The sequence below is a fragment of the Notothenia coriiceps genome, unplaced genomic scaffold, assembly GCF_000735185.1.
Source record: "Notothenia coriiceps isolate Sejong01 unplaced genomic scaffold, NC01 NC01_scaffold00026228, whole genome shotgun sequence".
Classification (NCBI taxonomy): domain Eukaryota; kingdom Metazoa; phylum Chordata; class Actinopteri; order Perciformes; family Nototheniidae; genus Notothenia; species Notothenia coriiceps.
The window spans coordinates 87,845-111,145 of record NW_011358929.1 but is presented as its reverse complement, the minus strand read 5'-3'; the positions used below and the strand labels follow the sequence as shown (position 1 = coordinate 111,145).

Genomic DNA, 23,301 nt, shown 5'->3' with positions numbered 1-23,301 from the left:
GTCGCACTACAGGCTTGTTGAAATTCACTTTTGTACACGCGGCAGATACGGAGAAACTGCTCCGGCCGCGCCTCCTTGCTTCCGGGTTGCTTTGCTCTCCCCTACGCGCTTCAGTCGTGATACAGCGTTAGTTACCATGGCCACACATCGCAGATATTGGCTATAGAAGATCCCAACTTCCTTGATAGTCCCGGGTTCCGCCCACTGTCAGCAGATCAGCTGGAAGCTCCGCGCGTCACCGGTATCAGAAGCGCATCAGACAGCATCCGTCCATGTGTTGCGCGCTCCAGCCTACTTGGGAAAACAAACTGCAAGCTACCTAATAGAAGAAAACATCACAAGACTAGATTTCTAGATATTACTGTTCATTTTACCGTCATCATGCAGGGTAGAGGCACATTTATCAGCCCTTTCCCCAGACCCCGGTGTCTGGCGGCCGCGGCTCCGGCGGGGAAAGCTAAACTGACCCACCCGGGGAAAGCCATCCTGGCAGGTAAGTTAATTAATTGTCAAGCGGAAAAGTCAGCGTTTGACAAAATGTCACTGGTTAAAATGCTGGGTGATTATAACTTTATTGTAATTATTGTTAAATATAGTCATAATCTGTGAAATTATGTTGCAACAATAATGCATACTGGAAATATCTATGAAGGCAAAACATGTAACCATTTAAACACTGATTTAACTTCATGTAGTCACACCCAAAGAAAGTCATGTAAGGTCAACCATGTTTTTGTTATTTTGCACAAACAGGTTTTCATTTCTAAATTATAAACGAGATGTTAGTTATTTGTTACGACTGTGCAGACGTTTTTTTTCCATTTCGTTTTATCTCGAGTCTGTTTGGCTGCACGGATCACATCCAGGGCGTTTCTCTTCCTTAATGACACGTTTCACTTTAGTTAGTGGAGCTGCACAGAGGAAGTATGTGAGAGCTGCAAAACATGTTTCTCAAGACAAACGATGAGCTGTAAAACGAGGTATTTTAACAGTGTTATAGATCTTCCACCAATTTCTGATTCTGACCCCCTGACCCTTGAAGCAGTTGTAAAAGAAAAAAAAAAATTTGTAAGAGTTTATTTCCCCAAGAAAAACAAGAGTTTTCTTACTGACAGTGCCAGAGGCAGATCTTACCTGCAGCACTGATGTGATTGTATCCATCTAATCTACAGATCACCTCCAGTGCACTTTACGTAATGGTATTAGAGTGGTTTGATGCACGCAGCAGTGTAGGGGACACTTTCTCCTGAGACAAGCACTAGCCATTTAAACAATGTCTCATGTATGAAGGTGAGCGAGAGGACAGACCTTTAATGTTAAGCATTTCTCTTGATCATATGATTTTCAGAATTTTCCTGGAATTGTACATTAAAATATACCTTTTCTTAGAGACATCAACCAAATTAATCTTTACCATAACTGATCGCAATCCATTTTTCTGGTGTACATAATGTTATATAAGATCTAAAAGTCCCTGAGCAGCTAATGAATAGACGTAGTTGGATTACTTTCTCAAATATAAATGATGTGCTGTAGTCTCTATACAGTCTATGGTTATTACCAGACAATTCTGCAACTGGAAAAACAATATTTTCCTCACAACAATCATTTAAATAGAATATAATGGGTTAACTCTATAGTCAATAAAATGTCCAGAAATATTGATATGACGTAACCAGAGAGTGACCAGACTTTCTTGGCTTGACAGCTTAAAAAAAAACAACACATAATTTATTATTGTATATAATATGAAACAGAATATTAAAACAATCTATGAAGTGAAGCTGCACATTCAACTAATATTAAGTGGAACATTTTAACAAATCTATGAATTGACTTTTTGGTTTAGCACCACTTCAGCTGATGCTTGTTTTAGCCATACCTGTGATTCATCAGTTTATCCCCGCTGAGGTTCAGACTCTCCTGTCCTGCTGCTCTACCCCCCCTCCCCCTTGTGTTGATGATCGGGTGCAGCAGATCCGTTGATGAAGCGCTTCACAGAGATGCTGCTGTATTAAGGTCACATGCTGATATTTGGCTGCACTCTGTTGATTTCAGTCTTGTTTTCTGGCACCACATACATCCTGAATATTTTATTGTTTTGAATTAATTACTTTTGATTGAAGATTGAAAAAACAATTTAAAGCTGCAACTTACAGTTATTTTAGTTTTCTGCTGTTACTGTGTAGTCATATGTTAACAGTAACATACACGCTGCTCTGTCAGCTGCTGTAAATGGGAAACATTTGCAATGCCCGATTCAATATAGATTTAGATTCATGTTAACACAATGGGACACACAAGAAACATATACACATCATACACAATGACAACAAATAAAGAATAACAAATACATTTGACATTAGAGACCGTCTACATTACCATCAAACCCTATGTCCACATATGCTTTATACCTTCCTATTGATATGGTACTTTAATTCAAAATAAAGATTATGCTCTAATGTATTTTGGAACTCGTTACTGTAAGCACCAATCTGCCCTGTCAACAAGGTGTATCCAAAGAGATTCAAAGAGGATTAAAACATATAAAAACAACTGTTGCATACATTAGTTATGTGTTACATGGTAGAGACGAAGAGAAAAAAGTCCCTCTACAGTCCCTACTCGTTTCGTCCTGTCAGCCACCGAGGAATGGAAATGTGGCCGTGGAGAGACCTTTCCCCTCCCCCCTCAGCCCCGTGGAGCCTGATTGACTGGAAATGGCCCAGTGTTGCTCCCGGTGTCGTTCAGCTCGTCTTCAGCCTGTCTGTCCAGTTTTGCAACAGCGGCATGACTTCATTCACTCTGTCTCAACACTGTGCACCCTCTGACTCCTCCTGATCAAGAAAGCATTGATTTATCACTGTCTTCCAAAGATTTTGGAAATGACAGTGTGTGTCAGTAGTAGTTTAATGATAGTACATTATTGGCATGACTCAGCAGTAGATTAACTCTCTTTTGGAATCTGCCCTGAGATGTCGTCTATCAAAAAGCTCAGCTGATTGTTTACATTGTCTCGATACCAAATCTCCTCACCTATCTGTAGCAGTGCATAAATCCAATTGACATGTCTCACAGTGTTGTGACATGCTAATGCCACTTAAAATGTATCTGTCATGTTTAGCAGTATGGCTGTGTGCTGATAGCCAGCCTTACGCACATGCCCAAAGGCTCTGTGTAGACAAAGCAAGAAGTAGAAGGTCAAAGCCTAATGGATTAAAGATCCCACATAGACAGTGGTTGGGGAGGATGGGTGCACATTTCCAAAGCTTTTAGAGGTCTGTGAGCTCTCGGCTAGTTCAAGTCTTCCCTCAACAGTCAGTGGTGATGACTGAAGATCAGACACGGAAGTAGTGAGAGCTTTATCTGTGTGAAGCCTTAGGGAGAGAGAGCGCTCTAAATGGGTCCCTGGTCCTGATTCACTGTCTGCTGTGCATTCATACACTGTTCTATTGTCGCATTCATTTATTACCCCTCTGAGAAGAGCCTAGAAAGCAGAGGGATAGACGGAGAGGGAAAGTATTTTCATTATTATCTTGATAACAGGATAGATTTGATTCTCCACTGAGAAAAGTGTGTTTTTATGTCACTTTTCCTGCTCTCTTTCCGTCTCTCTCTCTGGCCTCAGGGCAGCCTGTTAAATTCTCTGAGTGGCTGTCTCCTCTCAGGCTCAGAGGGCTTGTCAAATTGTGCGCTTACTCCATGTTGCCTCGGTGACGTACACAGTCTCCTCCCCTCCCCTGTGCTGATGCCTGCACACCCTGAGTACCAGGAGTTGCTAGATGATAAATTACAGTGCACCCCTTTAACACCTCCCCCCGCCTGTCAGCTACATATTGGTGTTATGCATCCACACAAACAAATAGCTGTGCAGAAATCAGCACAGTAATTTTAAATATGTTAGACCCATATGACTGCCGACTTAATAATACATTATTAGTTTCTTAATTGCTTGCTTCATTTCCGCACTACACATATGCTTTTAGATGCTTGCCTTATCATTTTCAACAACAGACTGATGGTTTCTATATATATTTTCTCTTTCAATTAGCCACTGGTTTTAATTGATGTCACTATTGTGTAGAGAAACTGGGCTTGTTTGATATAATTAATCAGGGTTGTCAGGTATTTGCTATAATTTGTCAAAGTTATATAATCACAGCAGGGTCATTCATTTTAAAGTAATTACCTTAGTGAAACACGTCGTAGAGTTGAAAGATGGTCGCCCAACAACAATCTTTTAAAGGCCTCAAAGTGTTGTTCTCTATCTGCTTCCTACTGAGTTATATTGAAGATTTTTAGAGAGTTTTGACAAAAAAACAGTTATGAATCAGTGATGTAAAGCATGGAAAGCCAAACGTTTTTATTCTTTATCTGGTAAGAGCCTTGCAGCTTTGTCTACTACTGTACACAGTGTCAAATCAACCTATGGGCAGTTGTCCCGTTCATGTAAATCAGCAAACAATCTGCATGCTGCAGTTAAAATAGTTCCTATGTAAAATTAATCAGCATCCTCCCAGTAATTAAACATCAGTGAAGCATTAGGGAGTGTTGAGCGGGACAGAGGAAGGCTTAAAGGCCAGGCGTCAGATGAATAATTCTTTTCATGTTTTGCTCTGGGCAAACAGGAATATGACGGTTCTCTTATTAGGACACCTCATGTTTGAAGTACATCAGTCCTCTGGCTATGTTCTCTGTTTGGACTGGAGATATAGACTTAATAACATCTTCCCCCTGACTCCAGAGAATTTAAAGGAATCTAAATAAGGAACATCTGGATGAATAATAAATTGATTATGCTGGAAAACTGCTTATGAATCTGCTGGTACATACACCAAAAAACACACGTACAGTAGTTACACACTTGACTGTTGGAATGAGTTTGTCTTAGCCGGACATGGAGTCACTTAAAAAAATATCGGTACCACTTTACAATAAGACTACCCTTATAAAAGGTTTACGAATAGTTTGTAATTCATTTATCAATTAGGTTATGAACACTTTATAAGTCATTCATAAGGATAGGGAGGCTGTGGCTCAGTGTGCTGGACTTCGAATTAGGGGGTAGCAAATTCGAGTCCCACTGCAGTCAGCATGTCGTTGCGTCCCTGGGCAAGAGACTTCACCTCAAATTGCTCCTGTGGGGATTGTCCACTGTACTGAATGTATGTAAGTCGCTTTGGATAAAAGCATCTGACAAGTGTCATGTAATGTAATGTGCTTTTATAAGACATGAGATAAACAGGGCAACTGTGACCGGTTGCTTGCCAAATAGTGAGCCCACATTTATCTGCACTGCTAAGTATTATATTGGCTACTTAGCTTACTTTGTCTTCTTCATCAGCCAGCATCCTTGGTATCTGTTGCTCACTGAGTTGATTGTCGCTAAGTAGCCAATATAAGGCTTAGTCATCTTGCCAAATAGTGAGAATGTGTTGATGAAAACTATGTTAGAACTGGTTTATAAATGGTTCTTAATGATTAATAAAGTGTTTACAACCTAATTCATAAACTAATTATAAATCCTTTATGAATCCTTTATAAGGGTAGTCTTATTGTAAAGTGGTACCAATACATCTTACATTTCAGTTTTTTGCAACACTGCTTTAAAAATATTTATCTTAAGGAAAATAAAATACACATTTTAGAACCTGCCACATCCAGACACCATGCTAGATAGTCAGCTGATCCAAAAATGAATGTTGTTTTTTTTGTGGACCAGATGTGTTGGATGCTCATTAGAGTCACCACAGCAGGCAGGACAAGATTTCAGAGACAGTTCTTCCCTGTCAGCTGGCGGCCTCTGTGTCTCTCTTTACGGTGAGAAAAGTGGCTCTGAAGTTGTGTCTGTGTGTGCAGCATGCATCAGTAGATTTGTGGAAATGTGTTTACACCTACACATATATAACGAAGTATAAGTTGTTGGATGGATTGTAGTGATATAGAGATTTGTGGTCCCCAGAGGATGGTCTTGTAAACCTCAAGTGTCGCTAGCAGGTTGACGTTTTCTTTATTTTTTATTGAAATTTCTCAACAATCATTAGATGGATTGCTCTAAAAGTAATTAAAAATGTCCATAGTGACCAGAGGATAAACCTCAATGACTTTGACGATCCCCTGACTTTTCGTCCATCCTGTTTTTAACGTGACTCTAGTGCAAAATGCCAGGTCCATAATGCAATGGATTTTCAAATTTGGTATGAAAGAACGTCATTAGAACCCCAACCTTAACACCTTCACACATCTTTGGGTGAAACGTGAACGCTCACAGGGAGCCTTCTCACCCAACCTCAGTAGCTCACTTATATTCATGTTGTCATCCATTAGAAAGAAGATTTTATAGCAGATTTTTAATATCGTGTACGTAATTAGTATGTGTAATTTTCAAATACAGGCGTAATTTTCACATCTGTAGTGTTGGTAGAACTATAAAATCACTGTCCATGCACAGTGTTACCTTCTATACCAGTGGTTCTCAACTGGTCAGGCCTCAGGACCCACTTTTTCCTTAGTCAATAGATCGCGACCCGAAATTTTGAACCACTCAAATCTATTCAACAAAAGATCCTGCAGTAATATACGCTTTGCAGTATACAATATTAATTAAAGTGAAGTACAGTGCATATATCCCTTATATCCCTTCACAGAACAAAACAATTCTTTTAAATAAGGTTTAATGAGATGATGGAATCAAAGCTGAACTGTATAACATAAAAAGGCACACGTGCTGAAAACCTAACCCCATAAGGGGGGTCTGGGGGGATTGTCCCCCAGGAGNCACACACAGCCAGGTGAGACACTCCATTAGAAAACCATCTGAACACACGTGATCCTTTTCTGCAGAGAAAGGGCAGAAACGTCTTCATGGCGTCTTCACCAGATAAGGAGCAGCTGGGAGGATTATTAAAATATAATCTCAATACTCAAACTGTGGCAGGAGAGAAGGACAACGAGGCTAGAACATATAATGTAGGAAACTAAGTTAGTTAAAAACATCTACTTTTACTTCAAAAACACAAATGCATTTCTTCTAGTTTATATTTTGGGGATTTAAAATATGAAATATTATTATTGTCAAATGTTATTCTATTTGATCCTCCTCTTCTTCATGATGTCTTCATCAGATAACGAGCAGCTGGCTCGCTCCGGCACCAACTGTCTGGAGAACGTTGTGATCCTGAACGGAGAGAAGTTCACTCTGGAGACCTGGGACAAAACCTGCACCTGCATGCTGGACATCTTCAAGACCACCATCCCTCACGCGTAAGATCTGCAGCACAAAGACGAGAGATATGAAGAGAACTAGTCGAGCGTTTGTATTTAGATCTGAACTAAAGGAAACTAGACTCAGGTCATGTGTTTGTTTCCCAGGCTGTTAACATGGAGCCCTGCAGAGGGAGAGCAGACAGACAAACAGCTGGTGAGGAAACCTACATGATATACCTATCTATTGCATGCATCTAGTTGTTGTTTGTTGTTGATGTTGTACACAGTAGTAACTCCGCCCCCTTTGATAATTAGGACTCCGTTTCCCAGAAGTCATTGGACATCCAGAGCCGCTCAGACGACCAAAACTCAGTCAGCAGCACCGAGCGGGTCGCCATGGAAACACGCCGACAGAGCCAGTACGGAAACACGCCCATCAGTAAGTGTGTGTGTGTGTGTGTGTGTGTGTGTGTGTGTGTGTGTGTGTGTGTGTGTGTGTGTGTGTGTGTGTGTGTGTGTGTGTGTGTGTGTGTGTGTGTATCCTCACTGTTAGTGTGTGTGTTCTCTCCTCAGAGCTCCAGGAGCAGCGCCTCTTCTCCTCTCTGCTGATAAAATGTGTGGTTCAGCTGGAGCTGATCCAGACCATCGACAACATCGTGTTCTTCCCCGCCACCAGCAGGAAGGAGGACGCAGAGAACCTTGCTGCTGCACAGGTACGCACACACACACCACACACACACACACACACACACACTTCGTCCTCCACGCCAAACAAATGACTTCAGGTCTCATGTTGTCCTAGTCAGGTTTAAATCAGGTTTCTGTCTTCTAGTCCTGTGCTCTGTGATTAAAGTGTGTGTGTGTGTGTGTGTGTGTGTGTGTGTGTGTGTGTGTGTGTGTGTGTGTGTGTGTGTGTGTGTGTGTGTGTGTGTGTGTGTGTCATGATTCTGCTTAGTGGTGCTCAGTTTTGTATCATTTAGGGATGTCATGCTTTAAAACATTTTGGTGTGGATTTTAACTAATAGTTGAATCACACAATTTCAATATTAGAATTTGAGAATAAGATCACATTGAGATAAATTACGCTTAATGGTTATGTTAGATAAGTGTGCAGCCTTAAGTAAAAGCCATTTTCCTTATTGATTTCCTTTATTAAATCAGTCGTTCCCACAGAAAAGGGGGGTGCAGACAAAGAGAACACGGTGAGTCAGATGCTTTTAAGGCTTGAGCAAACTGAGACGTCGCTTATGCAAAAGGCCACGACTGTGTGCATAGAAACTTTGGGTATTTCATTTGAATTACACTGCCATCTACTTATAGTCCTTTAGTGTGTGTCCTGGGTTAAATATATGTTTTTATCTTAAGTGGAGACTTGGCTTTGAGGTGTCACAGGGATAAAGGTTGTGTTGACAACAGTGACGAGTGCAAAACTGCAGAGCTAAATCGCTCACATGCATGTTTAAACTGTAAGAAAGAACACTGCCTCACTAACAGATTTGTAAGACTTAATTTTCTTAAAACAAAGAACATTTCTGCCAGTAGTCTTAGTATGAGAAACGTTTTGAGTGATCTCATAACTCCAAACAAGAAACAAGATAAGATGGATAATTACATTTAAAAAATGTTTTGAAACTTGTTGATTTTACGTGAATTTATGTTATTCTCCTGTTTAAAGAAATAGGATTTTAGGACTCAATTATCGACAAAACGACTGGTTCAAGCTCTGAGTCATACTGTAGTAACACAAGAGACATTAAATTCCCCACAGAGAGTTGGAGGAAAGCAGCATATGAATGCCCCAGTGTATCTGGATTTTCCAAACAAAAACATATGCCATGAAAATAGTTGGAAGGATCACTTTATCACTTTAATATTCTTCATGAAGAGGCTTTTTTTTAGGGTATTGTTTGTAATCAAATGGGAACTCTTGACTGGGAAGTCTTTTAAAAGCATCTGAGCTACTATTCTTTTCTTCATAAAACATCTCAACTGGTATTTCCCAAAAACAGATAGACAACCACTTCCTGTTGAAGCCACTTCTCTTTGTGCCAGATTTAGATTGTCCATGGGACAGAAAAGGCATTTCAGTTTGTGACCATTCATGGGTTTTTGAATGTCTCGTGTTCTGACTAACACAAATACACATTATGTACAGTAACATTTTCCTCATAATGTTTTTTTATTTTTTGGGGGGGCCTGTCTTTATGTCTGTGTGTAACCACCCGACGTCTGTGTGTATCCCTTGCCCAGTGCTTGGTTTCATGTGTCATTGAGTCAATGGAGGGTCTTGGCCTGGGTAATGGAGCCCCTCCCTGCAGCCTGAGCAGATAATTAAATTAATGTCAGCCCTCTTTCCATCCTCCCTCCCTGCCTCGTGACTCATCGTGTTGTGATTCGGCCTCGCGTTTGGACACTTGTCCTCATCCACTCAACTCATCCTCTGTGCTGGTTTCAGGCTGAACTCTTACAGACGCTTATTCATTCACTTCTGATTTCTTTCTTTTAGTGTATTTTCAATCTAGATAGATAATTTGAGAGGCAGATAAATTGTCTCACACAACCCTTTCCTCTCCTCTCAAACAGCACAGGCGCTGTGTAGTTTAGCCGTGGTAGGAACAGTTGATTTATCTTTGCTCTACTCGTTACTCTTCCTCCATCAGCTGAGGCGCTTTTAATGTTTATGGAGGGAAAGCCATTTGTGGAGTCTCTGTAATGATCCATAACGTAATGGCACATCCCTGCAATTCATAAAGGGGATGGGGAACTGAATCAGGCTTTCTTAGGCTGCAGCCAGGCAGGCATGGTATGATAGGTTTAGGCAATATGTCAACAAAGCTTCCTTTTCCTGCTTGGGCATTGGTTTTTTGTTCACATTAAAGTTAATTTATACCAATTCTTTGTGCTCCATATATTAACAAACAATGATTCTCTGTGTTTTTCAGGGGGCCTTGCAGGTGGAATAGAGATCTGCATCACCTTCCCAACAGAGTATGTCAAGACCCAGTTACAGCTGGATGAGAGGGCCAATCCACCCAAATACAGAGGAATAGGTGAGCTTTTTGTATGTTAATGACAATGTTTCTGCAGTTTCGGTTCTGACATTTTACATGAATTTTAAGAGAAACCAAAAAGCATCTATCTATCTATCTATCTATCTATCTATCTATCTATCTATCTATCTATCTATCTATCTATCTATCTATCTATCTATCTATCTATCTATCTATCTATCTACAGTATATTCTGTACTTCATCGTGTCTCTGTGGTTCTCTCAGGAGCTCATTATATAATTACCCACCATCCCCAGGTACATTAGGGATTCTGGCAGGCTGTCGCTTGTTTATATGACTTAGAACAGACCGTTGCACACCCACCATTAATACACACACACACACACACACACACACACACACACACACACACACACACACACACACACACACACACACACACACACACACACACACACACACACACACACACACACACACACACACACACACACACACACACACACACACACACACACACACACACAGGAAGTGTTATATTGGCTGACTCGCTGAGGATAGGAGACCATGCTAATGAGTGCTCGAGACAGCTGTTGCGTCTCTGCTCAGTCGTGCACTTGGCTAACTAGCAGAACTTTGATAACTGGACTTCGAGACATCTCCAAGAGTAAGCCATAGATTAAAAAAAAATTAAAAAAAAGATTTGGGGAAAACAGCCTCTGGATTAGCTAGGACAGATGTTCCTCTTTTGGTGTAAGGCTCGTTCCATACCAAAGACACAATCAATAAAAAACAAGATAATAAACTATTTAATTAAAAACATCAAAATAAACATTTTCTTCCTGCAGGGGACTGTGTGAAACAGACGGTACAGGGTCACGGAGTTAAAGGGCTGTACAGAGGACTCAGCTCACTGGTGTATGGATCCATACCCAAATCTGCTGTCAGGTGAGTCAAATAACTGAAATGTTTACTGTAAGAACATTCACAAGAAATATATATTTGCTAAATTAAATTTGCAACATACATTTCTACCTACAGTATGTAAAGTAGCTCAAAATGTAAAATCCATATACAAATAATAATTGAACACTGTTACATGTGATATTACAGCACTTTACATTTTCTGAGTTTTTTTTAAATATCATATATAGTATATATGTTATAATAAATGTGTGCAGTAAAGGCTGGAATAAAACGAGCACGTTTAGCTGAGCTGTTGTGATCTTTTACCTGGTAACACTTACAGTAGGCCTACTCACACGTTCCAATTATTCTGCTCCATTACCCACAATGCAAGGCATAAATGCCACACTAGCCTTCAGTATAATTACATTATTCTTTTACAGCAATGACATTTATCTTCAGACAAAGCTGCTGTGTCTGAGTCTTTTTTCCCCGTTTCATTCTTTCGCTCCTTCTCTGTCTTTCTTTCTTTCTTGTGATTGTTTGTGTGTGTGCATGTGTGTGTATGTGTCATGGGAGTAGCCCTGCTGGACCTGCCTGTCCATCAAGCAGACAGGTCCAGCCAGGCGGAGCGATGATGCCACTCAAAAACAGGCTGGGTCTCAATAGGGGAACTGAGATAGAGACTTGTGTGTGTGTGTGTGTGTGTGTGTGTGTGTGTGTGTGTGTGTGTGTGTGTGTGTGTGTTGGGCATCGAGTAGCAGAGAGATTTAGAATATTTCCTGGTTCTGCATATGAGATATATAAAATATATAACCTGTTGTTTGCAAGTTCTTCTTTTCAGTTTTATTATTGTGTTAAATATCTTATGCAATTACTTTGAGTGTACCGATCTCCATTATGCTGCCTACTGCTGGCATCAGCTTCCTTTTGAATGGTTTACAATATTTTATACTTCTATATTTACTATCCTGTGCCTGTAGAGCACTTGTGTACGATTAGGTGCTATATAAATAAATTTGCCTTCCCTTTAGTTTATTTACAGCAAAACATGAAAAACTGATTAAAAACATGGAACATGACGGGGAGATTTAAAGCCGTTGGAAGCAGTTCGATTTAGATTTATTGAGAATACCGTGGCACTTTCATTGAACATCACTTCTCCTGAGTCGCTTGGTCGATCTGTTCTCTTCTTACTTCCTCTAGCATCCTTCCCCTCCCCCTGTATATCGCTCCTTTCCTCCTCAACCCTCTTTCTCCCCTATCCCATTAACTGATTGCCTGTGCACCATCATGCGTCACACCGCCTGCTTGAGCTATCAGAGGGACAGACAAGAGAGCCTTTGACCTTTTCCTCCCCTTAACCCTTCATCCATATTTACATCTCGCCCTTGTCTGCCCAGCTTCCTTTCTTTCTTTCCTTTACAGTCTCCAGATGGCCCTTTTCTCTCTCTTATTCACCTCCTCTTGTAATCAGCACAACTGACCTTGTAGAAAGACCCACTAATGAAGATTTGGCAGCACTGTCCAGAATGACTCATCTCCGACTGTGAATGTCGGCCAAAACGCAATGTGTCACATTTGAACGCTGAAGTTTAGTCCACTTGTTAAATGGGGAGAGGAGTATTCAGGGAGTAAATTGGCACAGGACCAGGCCTGACAGTGGCATATTTCTCTCCAGCCGCTTTTAACCAATAGCATTTGTTTCACAAGGTTAGGCATTAAGTGCACCGCCATCTCGGTGCAGCCTAAGTACAATCTTTCATTTTTTATTCTCTCCAAAGCCAAAACACTATTTGTAACGAGCAAGCGGTGTGCATAAGAGAGCGGAGGATGGATTTATTTTCATGTGTTGTTTGTTTCGGTTCAACAGTAGGAATCAGTTAATTGTGTAGTCTTTCAGGACTGAATGTGTGCAAGGAGTGAGACAGAGGAACAGATGTGGAAAGTTAATGAGCAGAGGAAAATGTTCAACTAAAAAAGCAGATGGGAAGAAAGGCACTGAGACGGGTAGAGGAGATGAGTCCTGTGATGGCGGCAGGTAGATGGTTAAAGCAGACTAAGAAACGTCAGAGGGGAAAACAAAGCATTCATCAAGGCCAAGTATCTGTCCTCCCCCGCCCTTTTGCTAAATGTACCGGACAGCATCCATCTTTCTCTACAATTGAATTCCTTCTATAAATAGCATTTCTTGCACAGGACTTACTGGCACAACATTTTCTGATTGCAGAGATACATAAAACACACCTGTGTCTCTGTCGCTCTCTCTGGGCTGGACTCCATGGCAGCTGTTGCTGGTCACTCTCCGGTTACTGAGACACCATTTTATTGGTGCATCATTAATTAGTGCCCAGTAAACTAAGGACAATAAACTAAAAGCTGACATCATATTCTGAAATGAGAGCAGTTTTTTTTCTGAGGTGTTTGTTGCCCTGTGGTTATAATGTATTAATAAATGTATGAGTGGAAACATCCTCATGTACTTCCAGAAAAAAGATAATTATCCTGCTGACGTTGTGCAGGATAATTATCTACTGTGTCCTTTTTCACATTCCATAGTACCACAAGTATATTCTGCTATTTTGCAGTACTCTCATCTGTATGTTTTCTTTTACAAATGTACTCAAGCCTTTTACTTGATCATCTTTACATACACTGTGATCTTGGGTTTTTAAAGCGGCAATAATCCCAAATATATATATATGTATATATATGTGTTTCTTGCCTTACATCAATCCTGTGTTAACGTGTCCCATAATTCCCTACTGTCTCTGTTCTGTCCCTTCAGGTTCGGGGTGTTTGAGTTCCTCAGCAACCGTGCGAGGGATGAGAACGGTCGCCTGGACAGCACCAAGGGCCTGCTGTGTGGGCTCGGAGCCGGCATCTTGGAGGCTGTTTTCGTGGTGTGTCCCATGGAAACTGTTAAGGTATGTTACCACCTGATTTATTGTCCCAGAGGGATACTTGATTCCACAGCCACTACACAGAAACACACAGATATACAGTATGTTTAACAACAGACAGATAGCAACAGATGGATATAGACGTGGCATCATGCAGATAAAGACAGTATGCATTATCTTATTGTGTACATTAATTCAATGTTCCTCTTGACAACAGTGTCAGCAAGGCTAATCTGCTATTTCAGAAGGAACAAAACTCCGGCGGGAAGCTTTTCTCCATTTAATTGTTCTGTATCTCTGACCAGATGGAAGTAATGTATTGTTTTGGTATATGGGATGATCACTCTCATTTAGCATCTGAGATATTTATGATCCGCAGATAAAGCACGCTGTTTTTCTTAGACTTTCCTAAATATAACATCTGCTACATTACTATAACAAATCTCAGCAGCAGACACATGTGATAACACTCTTCTCAGTTTATTATAATCTCAGTAGAATTGTTTGATAAGCATTGTGTCTGTCCGTGCACATTGACAGTATCATTTAAAAGTGACTTTGAAAGAAGACCAGACTAAACATTTGTTCCGTTTTTATCACCTTGTGTGTGTGAAAAAAAGCAAAGCAATATTTCATGTTTTGGTTGACCTTGTTTTTTGTTTTTTTGAATCTCTGAAGGTTAAATTCATTCATGACCAGACATCAGCCAACCCAAAATACAAGGGCTTCTACCATGGAGTCAGGGAGATCATCAATGCCCAAGGTAAACACCAGCTTCAATGCATGTAGCTCACCTGCCATCTCGTGGTCAGACTGGGTAATGCAGCTGCAAACATAATGTTATTAAAACATGTTGCACCCAGACATGATGATTTTTTATTAAATATAAGAGCATAATAAATGTACCTACTTATCATGCCTTACAGGAATAAGAGGGACATACCAGGGTCTCACTGCCACAGTCCTTAAGCAAGGCTCCAACCAAGCCATTCGGTTCTATGTGATGACCTCTCTCAAGAACTGGTACAAAGGTCAGTGTGCATCAATATTTTCTGTATGTGTTTATCTGTTTATAAGTGTGAGAGATATTTAAAAAGACCAATACTGCTGATGGGCTGGTAAATGAGTTGAGGTATTTGTTAAAGTAGCTCCTCTGTAATGGTTTAGCCTAAACACTTCATGATCCTTTGAGAAGCAGAAGTCTGCCTGCAAAGAAATGCAAGCATACAGACTGGGAACAGTTGGGGTTTGGTCATAATGGATTATAAATTATCACCATTTATTTTGAAATCAGATTTGAAAAAGTAAGCACGTAAAACTGTATTGAAGTTATATTGACAAGGATTACTTAATAACATTTTTTATTACAATTTTATAAAATATGAGACTTTGTTTCATGAAAACTGGTGCTATTACTTTCAATAAAAGTTTGTTGCAGCTTGTTTTGCCAGTACTGTTAGGATAAGGATCATTTGATTATTTGATTTATATAAGTATAAATGTGCAATATTTTTAATAATTGATTTTGAAGTTAATATAACAAATACTTTTTTTTACAATTTATAAAAAATAAAACAAATCATTTCAAATATATTCATGTTAGATTAGATTTCTATGTTTTCCAATGGATTATGTAACTGCCATGTAATTTGATTACAAAAATGAACTTCATTCAAAATGTCCTGACCCAGCAATAGTATGCTATGAATGTTACTCTAATGCTGCATAGTGTATGGAATTGGGACACAGCCGTCTGAGCTGCTGATAGTAACTACAGTACGCACTCAGCTGAGATGTACCAGGACTGAAATTGCATCAAAGCATTCACTGTTACTGACTCCTCATGTTATGTCCTTTCACCAGGTGACAACCCCAATAAAGCCATGAACCCCTTGGTGACGGGAACGTTTGGAGCTGTAGCTGGAGCCGCCAGTGTCTTTGGAAACACACCACTAGATGTCATCAAGACAAGGATGCAGGTACATTACTCGATGGCTGAGATTAAACACAGGTTTTTGTGTTCTTTGCTGGCATTTTGGTTGAAATTGTTTTGAGTTGTTACCACCTGTTGTCATTGATTAGAAATAACAATACCTTTCTTTTCTTTCCAAAGGGTCTGGAAGCACACAAATATAAAAGCACATTGGACTGTGCATTAAAGATCATGAGACACGAGGGCTTGGCAGCGTGAGTACGCCTTCACTTTGTTTTGTTTTTGCTTTGGTTTATAGAGTTAGGTGCACAGCAGGCTTTATCCCCTCTTATCTCTGCTGCTCTACTGCTTTTAAAGCTTGCTGTTGTAAATGGAAACACAAATTATTGACTCTAGTTCAACCCAATTATTTATATAGAGTTTATATAACACAATATCATATTCCATATATATATATCCACTCCTGTTTATTATCTACCTACTCCCCCTTGGCACTATCCTCCGTCATCATAATGTCCATTTCCACTGTTACGCCGATGATACCCAGGTCTACATTTCCAGCAAACCCAACACTGCCCTCCCCACAACCTCTCTCACCAACTGCCTCCAGGACATCAGGAGCTGGATGAGCAGGAACTTCCTAAAACTCAACGGCAGCAAAACCGAAGCCCTGCTGGTTGGCACCAAAACCATCCTCTCCAAAACCCCATCCTCCCCTGCCTCAAACCTCATCATTGATGGCTACTCCATCCCTTTCTCTGGCCAAGTTAAGAGCCTTGGTGTCATCCTCGAAAGCTCCCTCTCATTTTCACCTCACATAAATAACATCACCCGGACTGCCTTCTTCCACATACGTAACATCTCCAGACTCCGCCCATCCCTTTCTCAATCAAACACTGAAGTCCTGGTCAATGCATTTTTCACGTCCCGCATCGACTACTGTAACGCCATCCTCTCAGGCATACCCACCAAGCTCATCAATAAACTACAAATCATACAGAACTCTGCAGCCCAGATCATCACCGGCACCAAGGCCTCAGAACACATCACTCCCATCCTCATCCAACTCCACTGGCTCCCTGTTCAATCCCGTATCAACTTCAAAAACCTACTGCTCACTTACAAAGCCCTACATAACTAGTCGTGGAGAAACAACTGTAGTTCTTTTGAGAGAAAAAATTGTGTGTCAGCATACAATATGTATGTAAACCCAAGTAAGACTCTTATGTGGTTGTCTAGTTTAATGTGCCTGATATTGTGGTTCCAGGCAAAAAACACTCAACAGAGATGGAACCCCTTTCACTACACAATAAAAAACAGACAAGCAGAAGGACTAAAGTATCTTGTGTCCAGTTACCAATATTACGAAGAGAGATAGTCGTCCGCGTGTCTTTATTGCGTGCAACAATCTTCATCCATTGACTCTATCGGTCTCATGTCCACACCAGATGGAAAATGAGTGGTACCCTGTATGTGTATCTCTACTTAATGAACACATCGGGACTACTCTAGTTTGTCTGCACTAAGGATCGATGCGACCAAACGTATATGTATGTCTCTCTGTGTCAAGGAATAATTAACCGGTGACTGTTCTAATGGCGCATTATCGTAACTGCTCGCGCGATTACAACAACGTCTCGTCTTGCACAAACAAAGTCCGCGTAATTAAACTGTAGAACGTCGCGTGACGTCCTATTTTACTTCCAGACAATCGTTAACCTCCGCGCTCATTTGTCTGTGTCGAGCAGTTGAGGTGTTACGTCGTCTACCGAAAGTGAGTATATTGTTGTTTGTGTGTGTGTGTGTGGTGTGTTGTGTTGTGTGTGTCGTGTTTTCTCTTGTGTGTTGTGTCTGTGTGTGTGGTGTTGTCGGTCGTCTGCGTGTGTCTGTGTGTGTGTTGGGTAGTGGTCTCGGGTGTGCTGTGTGTGTGTGTGTAGGACTACGGAAAATACGAGAGTCTCGTCGCCGTCGTAGAAAGTATAGGTCGAATAGAATGTCAGTTGGTACAGCAATCTTTCTCGTCTCCGCCCAGGGTAACGACATTTGGAGTCGACGACCGTGTGACTATGGTGACAGAGACGGACACACACACCACACAGCACACACCACACGCACACACACACCACACACACCACACACAAACACACACACCACACACACACACACACACACAAGGCACCGTCATAGTGTCGTCACAAAGGAGGGTGTGTGACTGTAGAGATGATATATGTCCACCAAGTGTTGATGGGCTCATTGTCACATTAGGAAGTTGGCTCTGACTCGGCCAAAGTCAAATATAGGTAAGAGTCTGACTGCGAGTATATTTAACGTGCCGTTAAACGGGACACTCATAACGCGTACTGCGTCTTGAAGAAGTTACCGCAGAACACGCGCACACGCATCTCTAGGTGCCTCGAGATGGAGGACCAGATACATCGTCCCCTGCCCCGACCCGGGAGCGTCCCTTTGTGTTCTTCCTTGATGTTGTGTGGTCGGGAGTCAACTCTTCATAACAGACATGTAGGGTTCAGCGCCCTCGCAGCGCGTTTTAATGTGTATGTGTGTGTGTATACCAATTAATGTTGTGTCCAAGGTCCTTCTCAACGACCCTTAATATGGGCACCGGGCTGATCTTGCTTCTCGCATGATTGTCAGCACCACAGTCGTCATAGGACCGTCTCCTCTTCGTTACTAGCTTCACTCTCTGTATCTCTGGCGATTGGATGAGTTTGTATTGTTATTATTACTATCCAGGTCCGGTAAGAGTTTGTAGTTTGATGATAGTGAGGGGACTTGGATAGTAACGTCACAGTCATGAAATCGGCGGGGAAAGATGCGGGAGGTAATTTTCTCATCGGATTTTTTCTTACTCTACCGACCTTACTCTGAATACTTTTTTTCTATCCCGTGAATACATAGATATAACTATTACTTATATAAGTTCTACTAAGTCTAATTCTCAAAGTGCGTTTGTTTTTTTCTAAAACTGAGTCTGTATGTTTTTCTTTAGCCTATGAAACCACGTTTAATTGCCTATAAGACTCGATGTGTGGATGTGACGATAGGTTAGGAATTGTTTGCATTGTCTAGCAACCACTTGGTCACTTGTAAGAGCGCCCCTGAACGATTATGTATTTAGCCCATCGAAGTATAAAAAGCGTGGAAGAGTGTTCGACTCAAGTTACAAGGATGGAGTATCGTTCTGTCTTTTAGTTTATACTCGGCCAAGTGAGTGTCGTGGTACCGGCGGGTGACTCTAACGATAATTCTTATCGACGAGCGTGACAGAGTGTACACAACAAGAAGAGTTCTTTGTAGTGTCATCCCAACTTCCTCATTAGAAATTCTACACAATCCATTCTATGTCAAAAACCCGCTCTCTCACGTAATAGCGTTGACTGGGGATTAAGATACAAATATATGAATTGAGTCTGCAGAAGGGAGTACCCTCCGTATATAGCGACTTGAGGGCAGTACAGGTGGTTAATACTCAGTAGGGTAAAGAACGAGAGAATTTGTTGACGAATCTTTGTTCACCACTGTTAATTTTTATGGCTTTGTAGTGGCCGCAGGTTTACGTGCTCCAGACTGGGGTCCAGATGTAAAAGGTCGTTTTGGTTTGTGTGACTCGGGAGTTAAGGGGGTTTGGAAGGTGAAGGAGGTGCGTGGTTGACGGTAGCGTCCTGTTTGAGAGCGTCTCTCGACCTGTACTCAGGTCACCAGCTTGAGAAGTAGAGGATATATAGAACGTGCCCGATGTCGTTTTTTGGCCTCAATACGAGATATACAGATCCGAACCTCAGCCCTGTATTGGCCTTATTGGTGACGCGAGTCTAATGAGTTTCTTGGAGTAGGAGCTGGGAATGACTGATGGGTGCTGAGTACGTAACTACCGATGAGCGTAGACGTGGAATAGACCGGTTCACATTCTCGCGATATCACCACACTATCCACCTACCTGTTATGGACTCTCTGTATCCGAGGGAGCTATCTATGCTATCAGCTATAATAAGTCGGTAGATGTGATGCTTTTCATCCTATGTGCTATGTCCAGCCGGACACCCTACTATTGACGGAGAAGGTCGTACTCGAGGTTGTAGGGTCTGATAGGCGGCCGGAATGGGTAACAGAGTTAGCTTTATCTGTGACTACTCTAAGGTACCAGTTCTACCGACGCTCAACACTAAGTTGCAGGCGGCACCTACGTAGCTCTACTGAACATTGCCTATCTACGGTAGCCTGAGAAGCTCACGTACTGAATGTGTGTTCTTACCTATCTCACGAGTCTGTATTTGATGTTGACGTACTACATCGTCCATTGGCTTGAAGGTACGATCCTGATGTGAGCTCCTAACGCTTATATGTGGCGGCCCGCTGGTGATCTATCTATGTTCCCCGGATGGTCTTGTGTGTGACGGTGTGACCGTATCTACCTATCTACGCTATACTATCTGCACCTATCTACCTACCTATCTACCTATGCTACCTATGCTACTATCTGATCTACCTATGCTAATTATTCTATTTATCTAGTGCTATTCTGACAAATTCTTTCAACGTGTCAACAACAACAATCCCGATCAGGTCAACAACAACAACAACAACAAACAACAACCAACAACAACAAGCAGATGGACCCGGCATTGCAAAGAGGAAGTCGGCTCCAGAAAAGAGGCACCATTTACCATGTGCCGAGGAGACACCAGCAAGAGTTTACCTGCGCCCTAGCGCCGTGCAGCCAACTTAGGCAGTCCAAGTACAGCCTCTGCCGTACGCTACCGGGCAGGCTTCGCTCGAGGTTGTGCCGAAGCAAGACTAACCACGTCGGAGGAGTCGTCACTCGGCACGTCGTTGCTGACGCCAAGCTGTCCGAAATTCCCACTTGACCCACGAGTTTCAACTTGGACCAAGGAGGACTTCCTTTCTGTTCCTCTGTTCTCTGTTCCTCTGCTGGTTAGTCTCCTACGTAAGTTATTTATGTTAAGTTTATTTCAGCCTGACTTCGTAGGGAAAAACGAGGCAGTAGGGAGAGTCATTGTATGTCTTCGAGGTCTATTCTACGTGCGACTTGCCGAGAAACTCGTCGAAAAGAGAGTGCCAGGACGACAATACAAGTTACCAAACAAGACAAATAACAAGATCTAGTAAGGCACGGACAACTACACTGTTTACTCCGGACGACACTTGTTCAGTGTAGAAGTCTGAACTAGACTGGTACGGATTCATTAATATAGCAGGTCAGCATGAATAGCTGTTCAGGGCTGGTACTCCATGAAGGGTTAATTTTCTTGTGTATTAAAAAGAAACTTGCTCAGAGTCATGGACCAACCTAAACATGCTGCATCTGGCAGCAGGTCGACGAGCAAAGAGAGACGAAGGGTAGCTTCGGTCACCTCGAGGCTCGAGTTCTCGTTAGGACTACTTGCCTCAGAGAGGCAGGTGTGCAGACGTCGTGCGACGCTTCATGCTTGGCTAGACGTTTGTGTTGTAGTAGTGTCTTGTTAATTACTCCTGTATAGATCTTTTGTCATAGCTAAGTAAAAGATTCTATTAAACTGACTTAATTAAAGAAAAGGACATAGCAAATAACCGTCCCTTAGATAAATTGTAATACTGTAGAGAAATGACTATCATAAGTAGGTGTAGGAGGGCGGTCTTATCAAACAAAGACAAACAGAAAATTGGTGTCGACACCAGAGTCTGTAATGGTCTTTGTTGTAAGAAGAAACGAGCGTTCTTAGGAGGAGCGGTAAATTCTGGCGGAGGGTATTAAGCACATAGGGCGGTTATAGACATGAAATCGTAAATGTTGTGTCCCACCTCCACGTGAAGGCGATTGTTGTTAGATGGGTCGTGTTTGTTGACCGAGCTTTATACTAGTTGGTAGACCCCAACGCTTGTAGTGGAAGAACATTGGACAACAGATGTCAATGAAGTTTTGGTCTTTGGGCCATTTTAAAACATTTTGCAAGGACAAGTTTACACGTTTGTGAATAAATCCTTCCCTGTGAAACCCCTCTACACAAATAAGACATAACAGAAAGAAAGTGGGTAAACATCCAGTGTTATGAGAGTCCTCTCTTTCGTATATATGTATATTGCAACTCAGAAAAAACTTTCAGTTACTTTTCAGTTTGGATCCGTACTTCTAGGATGGAGAGGTGACTAAAAGGGGAACACATACGCATTCTGGTGCCCAGAAGGAATCAATCGACACACAGGCACCAGTCACCCACAAAAAGACAAGATGGAACAGTACAAAAGGAAGGACACATACACCAGAGACCCAGAGAAAGGGACACGAAAGGACAGACAGCAATCAAAGGACCACACAGATTAAAGGACTAACAAAAGTGGACAGTAGAGAAGAACACAAGGATTCACGAGTAGTAGTGAGTCGGCGGGCACTAACAATGTGGACACAGTAACAATGTGACCGAGGGACACAAATAAGTGGGACAGGAGGGTCACGAGCGTCACAGTCGAAGCAAAACAGAGAACAGTACAAGGTCCAGATTACGCAAACGCCAGATAACGGCTACCAGATACGAGAGTAAACGACGATAACTTTTCAAAAACAGAGGAGTGGTGGGGAGACTACATTGTTCTAAAAGTAAATAAAACAAGAAAAAAAAAAACAACAGTAGAGTTGACTCTAAGTTATCACTGAAAAAACATAGTAGAACGGACGAAAAAACCTTTTTATTTCATAGGTCGGTTTATGAAATGGAGGGACAGCAGAGACCGACTGCCGGAAGGAGCACGTTAACCCAGGATGGAGGATTCACAGACTCCATAGTGTGTCTGCTCCGCTACCCGACACGTCCCCAGTGCCAGTACGTTTTCGACTGGGCCGGGCACACCTTAGGCAGTTCTCCACTTGTGAATATTATTATATGAGGTGTGTAAAATGAAAAATCCCGCGGAAAGTACTGTCGGTTCCTTGTCACATCAGTTAAAACAATTTGTTTTTGTTGTCGTTTTTTGCGATTAGCCGTTGTCTTGTACTTATGTTTTGTGTTTGTGGGTCCTTGGTGAGTAGCCTCCTCTGGTCAGTTCACCTTGTGGTTTACTGTATATTACCCCCCTCGTGATGTCACTCATCCGTCTAAACCTTGTCCACTCAAAAAATTAACCCTAAGACTTATCACCACTAACTACAGACTGACAGCCTACACGCCGCCCCTCCCTCAAGGTCTCAGCCGCTCGTCACGTCGATCTTTCGGCTCGTGTGGTACCATGCTGCTCTCGCACCCCCTTATGCGCAATCGTCGTGGTCGCCTTCTCCTCGCCTTCCCTCGGCTCTCCCCCACATGAGGACTTCTACCAGTCGTCTATCCC

General features: G+C 41.8%; 1 protein-coding gene across 1 annotated transcript in view; it reads left to right on the top strand.

Moving 5' to 3' along the window:
- Positions 1-106: 106 nt before the first annotated feature.
- The window catches only part of si:dkey-178e17.1 (tricarboxylate transport protein, mitochondrial), a 27,051-nt gene continuing 3,856 nt past the window's right edge, over positions 107-23,301 (top strand). Inside the window, exons 1-8 of the mRNA XM_010784210.1 lie at positions 107-493; positions 10,149-10,256; positions 11,067-11,166; positions 13,913-14,051; positions 14,706-14,790; positions 14,954-15,058; positions 15,891-16,006; positions 16,141-16,214. Coding sequence (XP_010782512.1) covers positions 382-493; positions 10,149-10,256; positions 11,067-11,166; positions 13,913-14,051; positions 14,706-14,790; positions 14,954-15,058; positions 15,891-16,006; positions 16,141-16,214 — 839 coding nt within the window. The 5' untranslated portion in view covers positions 107-381. The remainder of the gene's footprint in view (positions 494-10,148; positions 10,257-11,066; positions 11,167-13,912; positions 14,052-14,705; positions 14,791-14,953; positions 15,059-15,890; positions 16,007-16,140; positions 16,215-23,301) is intronic.